Raw genomic sequence first — 11,930 nt, forward strand, 5'->3', positions numbered from 1 at the left:
TGACATTTGATGAAATTGTTTACAAGATTTCCCAATTTATTGATCCCAAGAGATCTCAGGTAAAAAACAAAAAACAAACAGTATATCATTCTGCCCTTATCTGTAGTAGTTAACTGTTTGAATTATCTCCATAACATGTTCAGAAAATCAGTAACCTCTAGTTATGATAAATCATCTAGTAACAGTGAATAATCCAACAACTTCAGCTTGACATGATACAGGAAGTCTTTTTGAAACACCTATTACCTAATAATTCTAGATTAAAACTGACTCCCTTAAAATGTATTCTAGGTTACCTTGAGTGATTCTTTTGAAATATTTTTTCTAATTTCCTGGAAAGATTTATTTTAAGTAAAAAAAAATGTAGTTATTTTTGCCTTAACTAGCTCTGAGTATATAAGTATTGCCAATATTTTGTTTCAATATTTCTCAGGAATCTGTTTGTTTACCCTTTTGCTAGTTCTTGCTATATACTCCATTGTGTGCTGTTCTATCAGTTCTTGCTGTTTTAGAACAATTCTAAAATAATAATATTCTTATTTCAGAATCAAGGAAAATCAGTGCCAAATGGTAACTGTGTTTCACCCAGCCATTCTCCATCACAGCCTAATAATACCCAGTCCCCCAAACCAGCCTGGAGGCCTCTCAGTTCACAAGGTTCTGCCACATGGGAAGGAGCCAAGAATTTGGTAAAAATGAAATTGTTGATTCTGAGCACAGTTAGATTTTGGACAAAAAAATAAGCCAAATTTAACATTATATGTATTTTCTCTAGGATGATGAGGAGGAAGAAGAAGAGCCTTGTGTGATCTGTCATGAGAATCTGTCTCCAGAAAACCTTTCAGTTTTGCCTTGTGCTCACAAATTCCACTCTCAGGTAACCCTTTAAACTTGTCCTGTTTATGTTTTATATTAATCAACTAAGTGAGATTCTTACAGCCTTAACTAAAATCATATTCATACATCATCATCCACTGTTGCATCATGAGTTCCACTGGTTATAACTCTGTGCTTTTGAGTACCACACAGAAACATTTACACCTTTCCCCACGTATAGCCATGGATTATACTATGCTTTCTCAGATCTCCATACTCCTTATAGGAGAAGGCGTCAATGCTGATATTTAAATGGTATATATTAGGCAGTTCCCTTGAATAGAACTAGGAGATGAGTTTATTGACCACAGTTTAGTGGCAGAAGTAGCAGAAGTGCCACTTCACCTTGACATGCTGTAAATACCACATAGTGTCCTTTGTCCACACCTAGTGATGGCCGCCTATCATTATAAAACGTAAAACTTATCTTAGCAGTCTGTTCAGGCTCCTGTATTTGCTTTTGAAGATCTCAGGCTTGAGTTTTGATGTTAGATAAATATGAAACTGGCATATCTTTTGTTGATTCTTGGCATTTATGTAGATTAACTCCTGGTGTTGCTACTGTGCAAGTGCTATTGATACACAATTTATGGTGCCAGTCCTCTGTTGCAGAAATGTAATTTGACATAGGAAAAGATAATCTTACACAAGAAAGCCTTCTGACGGAAGTGAACAATAGCCAGCTTATTCAAGCCATGTTTGTAAAACATCATTTGAAAGATGTGATATGTGGTACCTGCTACAGAATTGTATTTTTTATCTATTCTGATATGAAGATATATATACAAAATGGCTAATCTCAAAAGATCTCCCGGAAAGATATTTAGCCACCTGAACTTTCCTATTTGAAGTTTTTAAAGTCCTGAAAATGTAGAAAATAAATGTTTAACAAAATTTATTTTATTCTTTGCCATTACCCATTAAATAGAGAGCACATAATTCATTCAGGTTGCTTTTTAGGGTTATAGTTAGTGGTCTTCATATATATTGCCTATTCTTAATCCTCTCTTATCTGACCTGGCTGTCCATTATTCATACAGGTAAAAATGATTTGTTTTTAGAGAGTCAGTATTCAAGCAAGTGACTTAACGGATAGTTAGTTCATAGCCAAAGATTACTACCACTGCCACCAAAGAGAACAATCTGAGAAGTTCAAGGGATCTTTAAAAAGTTCATGGAAAGATTCATATTATGTTTCAATTCTATTTTTCCATGAACTTTTTCAAGTACCCTTGTATATTCATCATCTAGGGATTTTAACTTCAGAACACCATAATAAGCACTTGATATAGGGTGTTGGTGACTTTATATGTTTAATTATGGCTTTTTCTGGATTATAAATGAGAATAATAGATAATAAAATAAACCAGAGAGAGAACATAGCAAGTTTCCCCAATATCTTTGTCAGGAAGAATTGCTAGCCATTCTGAAAATTGGGGTTGGGGGAAAAAACCTAATAGAAAAAACTGGCTGAAATGTGTTCTGCAGTGACCAGCTGTATTGCTCAGCAACCCACAGAGAAGGTCCCATTGTTGCAGCAGTTGGCTTTGCAATCCACAGGATAAGGCTTTGAGATCCACAAGAAGACATGTTGGTTGGTAACCCTGATATACAGAGTGATGGCTCACTACACTAGGCTAAGTCTGAGAGACTGACATGAACCTTTTTGCTTTTCAGTGCATTAGACCATGGTTGATGCAACAGGGGACGTGCCCAACCTGCAGACTCCATGTTTTGCTACCAGAAGAATTCCCTGGTCACCCCAGCCGACAGTTGCCCAAGATCTGATAAAAGGAGCGTAACTGTACAGGAAACTTAGTTTTCAGGCTTTGGGATTTAGTTCTGCCTTCTGTTATGAGCTGATTGTATGAATGGTGTGAAGCAGTATGCTTTTCAGTTCTGTGTTGAAGAAGCACATCAGAGTGGCAACCAAAGAGGTCAGTATGAATCTCAGGACTTGTGAACTGAAGTGAAAGGGCTTAAAGTTAAAGAAAATGAAATTTTGTTAGTGACATATTTGCTCTTAATAGGTTTTTTCTCTTAATATAAACATAATAGCTGTTAGTACATTTCTTAGAATGTCTTTTCTTGTCTTTTTTTCCTTCTTATTCTACTCATCCTTTACTTTGCCTCAAGTATGCTACATTTAATTTCCTGAAAGAAATTTAAGCAAGAGGGAAAGTGGAATAGTAAAGACGAGAAGGAAGACAATTCCACAGATTTTAGTGTTACTTTAGCTACAAAAAAATATAATTGAATTATTTAAATTTAATCTCTATCTTCCCCATTCTTTTCTGTCCTCTAAAATATGTACCCATGAGATTTTGGGTTACTTGAGGGTAGAAACCATACAGTAGTATGTTGGAGCTGGCTTATAATGGCTTGTGAGAGCTGACTGTTAAAATTTCAGGGTTTTTTGAGCCAGTTGTCAAATCATTGCTAGCTTGGAGTCTGCCATAGTGGGAATATTTATACCATAGAAATTCTTCCCCTCAAGGACGGGTTAAACATTTACCAGCGTACTACTGGAGCATGTCTGATCCTTTTTTGTGTTCCCAATTTCTTCACAGTAGGTACAGAATAAATATTCCCAGAATCAGAAATCAAGAAGTAGTAAGAAAAGGAAGTAATATGTAAATTAAGTCACATGCTCAGTTGAATAATTGAGATCTTATGTTCATTTGTAAACATGCTCTTTGGACCTTAATCATTTGCATTTTGGAAAGGGTTTTTTTTGTTTTTGTTTTTGTTTTTCCTGCTTTTAAAAGTTTCTAATTTCACTTTCCCAGGAGAGTGGGAGAAACTATTTGTATGTAGCTGCTTCTTGTGACAAAGTCAATACCCACTGGGCTAAATTGCATATCTAAAGCTCGTCACCGAGAACTTTTGTTCTTAGAGGTCAAAAACCTATTTTGAAAATAATGTTGTATAAATGCTGTAAGTGTTGTACATGCCTCTAGTTTCAAAATTAAAGGTATTCAGAGTTACCTTGTGAGACATTGTTCCTTGGTTCATACTCAGTCTCGATTTCGTTTAAATTATGGAAAACAATTAATGTTTCCTGACTAAGCTACTATTTTATCTGTATATTTCAGTGTAAATGTATCTTGAAGTTACTTTAAATCTCTACTTAAAACCTCAATTTCTGTAATTGTATGCTAAAAGTTTTCTTCTGTATGTAATGAGAATATAATGGAAAATGTGAGAAAAAACCTCCAAAAACCATGGCAGTCATTTAGACATGTAAAATGCCAAGAATGTCTTGGAATTGCAGAATTCAGAACTTAAGAGTCTTTAATCATCGTCTTGTCTAGCACCTCAAGGTCATGGTCATATAACAAGTTACCTTGTAAAACAAATGTTTCTTAGTTCATGTTTACAATTGCAATTTCACTTTCATGTGGAAAAGAATAAATGTTTCTTAATTGAACAACAATTTTATCTGTGTATTTCAATTTAAATATATCCTGAAACTACTTTAAATCTTTATTTGAAGCATCTCTTTGTGTTTAATTGTGCTTAAACGTTTTCTTCTGTTTTGAGAAAGGATAGGAATATGTGAAGGAAAATATCCTAGAAGTCAGTGATCTAGACTTGTAAAATGCCGCGGATATCTTGAAATGCCAGAGCTTATTGGGCCCTTAATGATCATTTCTTATTTTATAGGTATGTCTTGCCCAAAGTCATGTGACTACACAGTGGCTAAGCCAGACCTAGTATTTGAGGGTCCTAATGTTGCATCACGTGCTTCCTTCACAAACTCTTGCTGTAAGATGGTATTGGTGCTGACCTGTCACTATTAGTTCCAAGGATGGGGCCAGAGGACTTAACACAATAGCTGATATATAGTGAGAATGTAGTAGGACAGTGCTCCTGAAAGTCATGTTGAGTTCTGCAGGTACTGAAGCTAGTGAGATTGTTTTGTTTCTCTGATGTATAACATTTAACAATAAAGATAATTGTAGGGGTCATTCCACCACAGTGATCACTGTTGTGCCTGTGGCTACTAAAGGATGATCCAGAACACTCCACCCTGCCCAGAAATTCAGGACCATAGAGTTCCTATAGTAACAATATTTACATAAAAAACTACTGCATGTTTTCAGTAACATCACTGCTCCTTCTCTAAGAGGATATGTTATATTTATCATTTATGTGTATAGCATTCTACAGCTTTTATGGGATAACTTATAATGAATTTGGCACCCTATTTGATTCAGTAATAACTCTGAGGTGGATATTACTGTCCCTATTTTACAGGTAATGAAACTGAACTCAAGTAACAGGGAATTAACTTGTCCCTAAGGTCATAGCTACAAAGTGGCATTCTGGGATTTGAATGCAGATCTTCTGTCCTTTAGCTGGTGTTATTTTCCAGGACTTCACAGCTGCATCCCCACTTTGGATTGACTTTATACACATAAGAAAAGTAGTATTTTCTTTCTTTAAATAATATTCTTCTAATTAAGAAAATTAAACACATGGTAAGCACACTGATAGTTTTGAACTAGGAATATGATAGTATATAAAAATATATAATAGTGGCAGGACATGGTGAGAGAAATTTGACTGACATTTCTTTCCTATGGTTTGCTTGGGATAGTTCAAGTGAGTATTTGTTGTCTTGACATAATAGTTTCCTCTTTCACTCTCAAAAGTGTCCAAGTTTGGATGATAAATTTTATCTTATGGTTAAATCAGGGAAGGTAGGCTTATTTGTTTTTAAACCAGATTCAAATTTAGCAAGAATGTTCTGAATTTATAAAATGCTCTTGGAATTCCTTATTTCTAGGATTACAGTAGTTTGAGATTCTATAGCTACATAAAAACAAAAAATGAATACTAATTTATTGTTAAGATATATGGTTTCTGATTTTCATGAGTAGGCAGTTTTCAGTGACTAGTTGTGTAGATTTGAAGATGGTACTCAACAGAGCTAATAGGCTCTTGTTCTTAAGTATAGATCCTGGACCACCATTACATTACATGGTATGTTTGTAAAAACACATGTTCTAAGAGGTCTGGGAATCTGCATTTGGAGTATACTAAATTTGAAAACCACTGGGGTGGTAAAAAGTGCCTTTCTCAGGCAGATCTAAGTTTGGATTTTCTAATTCCATCTCTGGCATATTGTGTGATCAACAAATTATTTAAATTTTCTTAACCAGTTTCTTTTCTGGAAAATTGTGAAAAGACTTCTTGCCTGATAGTGGTTGTTTTAAATGAACACTTATTAGTTTTTTTCCCCCCAAAGTAGCAGACTTTCTTTTAGTCATTCAACCTATTTAAATTTATTTATTTACATTTTTTTCTTAATAATATCACAACAGTGATTATGGGCCTGTGTGCATGCATCAGCATAATAGCAATTTGTAACATTACAGCTTCATTTACTTGGTTTAAGTGCTCTCTGCTAGATTGCTTCACTGTAAAGTTAATTATGTTTCTCTTTGTCACTAATGAGTATCGTAGGGAAATTTGCTGAGTGATGTGCATAAACCATTACTTCTAATCCAGAAACTTTTCTTTTTTTTTTAATTGGTTATGAATATTCATAGAGTACAAAGCTGACTGTCACCACTTGTGCCCAAGATATGATGGCCAGGTCAATACTAGGAACATGCCCATTACCACAAATTGTGATTATTCCCCGTGTCATCCACCCAGTTAATCCCCAACCTCCCTCCCCCTGCCCCTTTCCCCCATCCCACTCTGCAACCCTAGGTATGCTCTCTCCTTCTGCAAGTCCAGTGTACCACTGTGGTCTTTCTTTACTTCCTTCCTTCTCTCTTAGCTCCCACAAATGAGTGAGGATGTGGTATTTTTCCCTCTGTGCTTGGCTTATTTCACTCAATATGTTTGTCTAAGCTCATCCATGTTGTTGCAAATGACAGAATTTCATTCTTTTTTATGGCAGAGTAGTATTCCAAGGTGTATATATATATATGTCATATTTTCTTTACACAGTTGTCCTTTGATGGACATATAGGTTGGTTCCATATCTTGGCTATTGTAAATAGAGCTGTGATGAACATGGGAGTGCAGGTATCTCTTCGACAAGATGATTTCCATTTCTTTGGGTATATATCCAGAAGTGGGATTGCTGGATCGTATGGTAGATTTATCTGTAGTTGTTTGAGAAAACTCCATAACTGTTTTCCATAATGATTGTACTAATTTACAGTCCCAACAACAGTGTAGGGGTGTTCCCTTCTCTCCACATCCTCACCAGTATTTGTTATTCTCTTCTTTGTTATAGCCAGTCTAAGTAGGTGAGATGATATCTCAATGTAGTTCAGCTCCTTTGCCCATTTTTTGATTGGGTTATTTTTTACTGTGTAATTGCTTGAATTCCTTGTATATTCTGGATATTAATCCCTTGTTGAATGTATAGCTTGCAAGAATTTTCTCCCACTGTGTAGGTTGTTGTTTCACTCTGTTGATTATTTCCTTTACTGTGCAGGAGCTTTTTAGTTTGATATAGTCCCATTTGGTTATTTTTGTTGTTGTTGCTTGTGCTTTTGGGTTCTTGTTCATAAAGTCTGTGTCTGGACCTAGTTCCTGAAGAGTTTCCCCTATATTTTCCCATAGTAGTTTCACAGTTTCAGGTCTTAAAAGTCTTTAATCCATTCTGAGTTGATTTTGGTATATGGTGAGAGGTGCCTATCTAGTTTCATTCTGCATATGGATACCCAATTTTCCCATCATCACTTATTGAAGAGGTAGTTATTTCCCTAATGTATGTTTTTGTTGCCTTTGTCAAACATCAGTTGGCTGTAAGCCTGTAGAGTGATTTCTGGGTTCTCTATTCTGCTCTACTGGTGTGAGTGTCTATTTTTATGCCAGTATCATGCTGATTTGGTTACTATAGCTTTCTAGTATAATTTAAGTCAGGTAGTGTTATACCACTGGCTTTATTTATTTATTTTTTGCTCAGGATGACTTTGGCTATTTAGGGCCTCCTTTTGTTCCATATGAATATTAAGATTTTTTTTTTTTTTCATTTCTGTGAAGAGTGTCAGTGGTATTTTTATGGGGATTGCATTGAATCTGTAGATCACTTTGGGTACTCTAGACATTTTCACAATGTTATTTCTTAAATCCAAGAGCAAGGAATGTCTTTCCATCTTTTTGTGTCTTTAATTTCTTTCAGTAGTGGTTTGTAGTTCTCATTGTAGAGATCTTTGATCTTTCATCTCCTTGGTTAAATTGATTCCTGGGTATTTTGTGTTTTTTTTGTGACTGTTGTAAATAGGCTTACTTTCTTGATTTCTCTCTCTATTAGCTCATTATTGGAGAATATAAATGCAACTGATTTGGGGGCATTTATTTTGTATCCTGCAATGTTACCAAAATTTTTAACCACCTCTAAGAGTTTTTTGATAGAGTCTTGAGGTTTTTCTACATAATAGTATCATGCCATCTGCAAATAGGGACAGTTTGACTTCATCTTTTCCAATCTGGATGCCTTTTATTTCTTTCTCTTGTCTGATTGCTCTGGCTAGTACCTCCAGTGTTATGTTAAATAGAAGTGGTGAGAGTGGGCATCCTTGTCTTGTTCCTGTTCTTAAGGGAAAAGCTTTCAGTTTTTCTCCATTCAGGATGATACTGGTGGTGAGCTTGTTGTAGATGGCTTTTATTGTGTTGAGATACTTTCCTTCTATACCTAATTTGTTGAGGGTCTTTATCATGAAGGGATGTTGAATTTTGTCAAATGCATCTATTGAGATAATCATGTGGTTTTTGACCTTATTTTCTTGATGTGATGGATCACATGTATTGACTTTCGTATGTTGAACCATCCTTGCATCCCTGGGATGAATCCCACTTGACCACAGTGTATAATTTTTTTGATGTGTTGCTGTAGTCTGATTGCTAATATTTTGTTGAGGATTTTTGCATCTGTGTTCATCAAGGATATTGGACTGTAATTTCCTTTTTTTGTTGTATGTTTGTCTGGTTTTGGTATCATGGTGATGCTGGCCTCATAGAATGAGTTTGGAAGAATGGCTTCTGTTTCAATTTTTTGGAATAGTTTAAGGAGAATTGGTATTCTCTTTAAAGGCTTGATAGAATTAAGCTGTAGAGCCATCTAGACTTGGGCTTTTCTTTGTTGGAAGATTATTGATTACTGCTTCAATCTCACTGCTTGTTATTGGTCTGTTAGGTTTTCTGTCCCTTCTTGGTTCAGTCTGGGTAGTTTTTAATTTAGCCATTTCCTCCAGGTTTTCATATTTGTTGTCATACAATTGTTTATAATAGTCTCTAATGATTCTTTGTATTTCTGTGATATCAGTTGTAATGTGTCCTATTTCATTTCTGATTTTTGTTATTTGGGTCTTCTGCCTCTTCCCCCCCCCCTTTTTTTTTGTTAACCTAGCTAATGGTTTGTGTATTTTATCTTCTCAAAAAAACAAGATTTTGTTTCATTGATCTTTTTTTATCATTTTGGGGGTCTCTACTTTATTTAATTCTGCTCTGATCTTATTTCTTTCTGTCTGCTACTTTTAGGATTGGATTGTTGTCTTTCTGGTTCTTTGAGTAATAGTGTTAGGTCATTTATTTGAAGTCTTTCCATTCTTTTGATGCAAGCATTTATTGCAATAAACTTAGTACAGCTTTTGCAGTATCCCACAGATTTTGGTATGATGTATCTTTATTTTCCTTAGTTTCAAGAAATTTTTTGGTTTCCCATTTAATTTCTTCTCAGACCCATAGGTCATTCAGAAGCCTATTGTTTAGTTTCCATGTATTTTTAGAGTTTCCAGGGTTTTGCTTACTGTTATTGATTTACAGTTTTGGTCAATTATGGTCTGAAAAGATACTTGGAATGATTTCAATTTTTTAAAAATTTGCTGAGATTAGATTTGTGACCTAACATGTGGTCTGTCCTGGAAAATGTTCCATGTTGTGATGAGAAGAATGTATACTCTGTAGCTGTTGGGTGAAATGTTCTATAGATATCTGCCCAGTCCAGTTGGTCTAGGTATAGTTTAAATCCTGGTTCTCCTTGTTGATTTGTTGCCTGGAAGGTCTGTCCCATGCTGAGAGAGGGGTGTTCAGGTCACCTTCTATTATTGTATTGTTTGCTTTGTATATCTGGGTGCTCCAGTATTGGGTCCATATATATTTATGATTGTTAGGTCTTCTAGCTGGATAGATACTTTTATCATTATGTAGTGGCCTTCTTTGTCTCTTTTTATGATTTTTGGTTTAAAGTCTATTTCATCCAATATAAGAATAGCTACTCCTGCTTGTTTTTGGTTTCCATTTGCATGATATATCCTTTTCCATCCCTTCACTTTTAATGTGTGTGTGTCTTTACAGGTGAGGTGAATCTCTTGAGACAGCATATTCTTGGGTCTAGCTTGTTAATCCAATCAGTCAGTCTGTGTCTTTTGAATGGGGAGTTTAATCCATTCATATTTAGGGTTGTTATTGACAGGATTGTTTTACTTCTGTCATTTTATTGCTTTTTGTTTAGATGTTTTAAATATCTTTTGTTCATTTCTTCCCCTTGTATTTCTCTTCTTCAATGTTAGTTGGAAATTTGAGATGGCATGATTTAGCTTCTTTCTCTTTCTCATTTACATTTTTGTTTTAATGGTGGGTTTTACTCTTTTTTGCATAGCCATGGTACTGATCATCATCACTCACATTCCAGATGCAGGACTCCCTTGAGAATTTCTTGCAGGACTTTTCATGTGGTGGTGAACTACCACTATTTTTGTTTGTCTGGGAAATACACTATTTCCCCCTCATTTCTGAAGGACAGCCTTGCTGGGAACAGAATTTGTGGCTGACAATTTTTTTTCTTTTAGTATTTTGAATATATTATCCCACTTTCTTCTGGTCTGTAGGGTTTCAGTTGAGAAGTCTGCTGTTAGTCTGATGGGGGCTCCTTATAGGTGACTTGACACTTCTTTTGCTGCTTTTAGAATTCTCTCTTTGTCTTTAAGCTTTGCAAATTTGATTATAATGTGTCTTGAAGAGGATCTTTTTGGATTGAATCTGTTTGGAGATCTTTAGTTTTTCTGAATCTGAAGGTCTGCATCTCTCCCTACACTTGGGAAGTTTTCTATTATATTATTTCCTTGAATAGGTTTTCAATGCCTTTCTTTCTTCACCCTTTCTGAAATACCCATGGTTTGGATGTTTGAGCCCTAGAGGTTGTCTGCTAACTCTCTTAGATTTTCTTTGTTATTTTTAATTCTTTTTTTCCTTTTTTTGTTTTTTGTCTGCCTAGGGTATTTTGAAAAGACCATCTTCAAGATCTGAAATTCTTTCTTCTGCTTGCTCTAGCCTTCTACTCAAGCTCTCCGTTGTGTTTTCAATTTCACTGAGTTAATCTTTCATTTCTAGGAGTTCTACTACATTTAAACAGGTTGAAGGTATTAATTTTTTAAGGTGTTAATCTCTTTGTAAATTTCCTCCTTCATATTCTGGATATTTTTTCTTGTTTCATTGTGTTCTCTAATTGAGTCTTCTCTTATCTCTTTGAGTTTTCTTAGGATTGTTGCTTGGAATTCCGTTTCAGGCATTTCAACGGTTTCCTATTCTATAGGTTCTGGTATTTGAGCATTACTATACTCCTTTGGTGGTGTCATATCTTCTGGTTTGTTTGTAGTTCTAGTATTTTTTGTTGTTGTTGATGTTTGGTTATCTGGTAGAGCACTTGCTGCTTCTATTACTCTGGGATTGGCTATGAGGATAAAGATTTCCTCCTCTATTTGCAGGGTCTGCTGGTGACTCTTCTTGTATCAATGTAGTTGAGTGAGTGTCAGGTTGCCTGTAAAGTGGCCCTGGCTGCTACTGTGGTGGTGAACCCTCTGCGGTGACAGTAGGTGTGGCGATGGCTATGGTACACCGCCTTGGCTCCTGTTCCTGCAGTGGGCAGTGCTTTTCAAGGGTGGAGTCTGGGCCCCCAAAGACATGTGAAACTCTACTCACTTCAGTGCCTATTGGGGCTTTGGGCAAGGCCTTCTGGGTTTGGAGAATGTGCCCTGTTGGTGCACGGTGATTGGCTCAACTTGGCACCTGCTGGATCTGTGGGC

At 35.7% G+C, this 11,930-nt stretch overlaps 1 protein-coding gene across 1 annotated transcript in view; it reads left to right on the forward strand.

Annotated features, from left to right (window-relative positions):
- Positions 1-4,312, forward strand: part of DZIP3 (DAZ interacting zinc finger protein 3) — an 83,679-nt gene extending 79,367 nt beyond the window's left edge. Inside the window, exons 28-31 of the mRNA XM_008589940.1 lie at positions 5-59; positions 546-689; positions 776-877; positions 2,554-4,312. Of these exons, the coding sequence (XP_008588162.1) occupies positions 5-59; positions 546-689; positions 776-877; positions 2,554-2,664 (412 nt within the window). The 3' untranslated portion in view covers positions 2,665-4,312. The remainder of the gene's footprint in view (positions 1-4; positions 60-545; positions 690-775; positions 878-2,553) is intronic.
- Positions 4,313-11,930: the final 7,618 nt, after the last annotated feature.

Source organism: Galeopterus variegatus, unplaced genomic scaffold, assembly GCF_000696425.1.
Source record: "Galeopterus variegatus unplaced genomic scaffold, G_variegatus-3.0.2 Scaffold5767, whole genome shotgun sequence".
NCBI classification, from domain to species: Eukaryota; Metazoa; Chordata; class Mammalia; order Dermoptera; family Cynocephalidae; genus Galeopterus; species Galeopterus variegatus.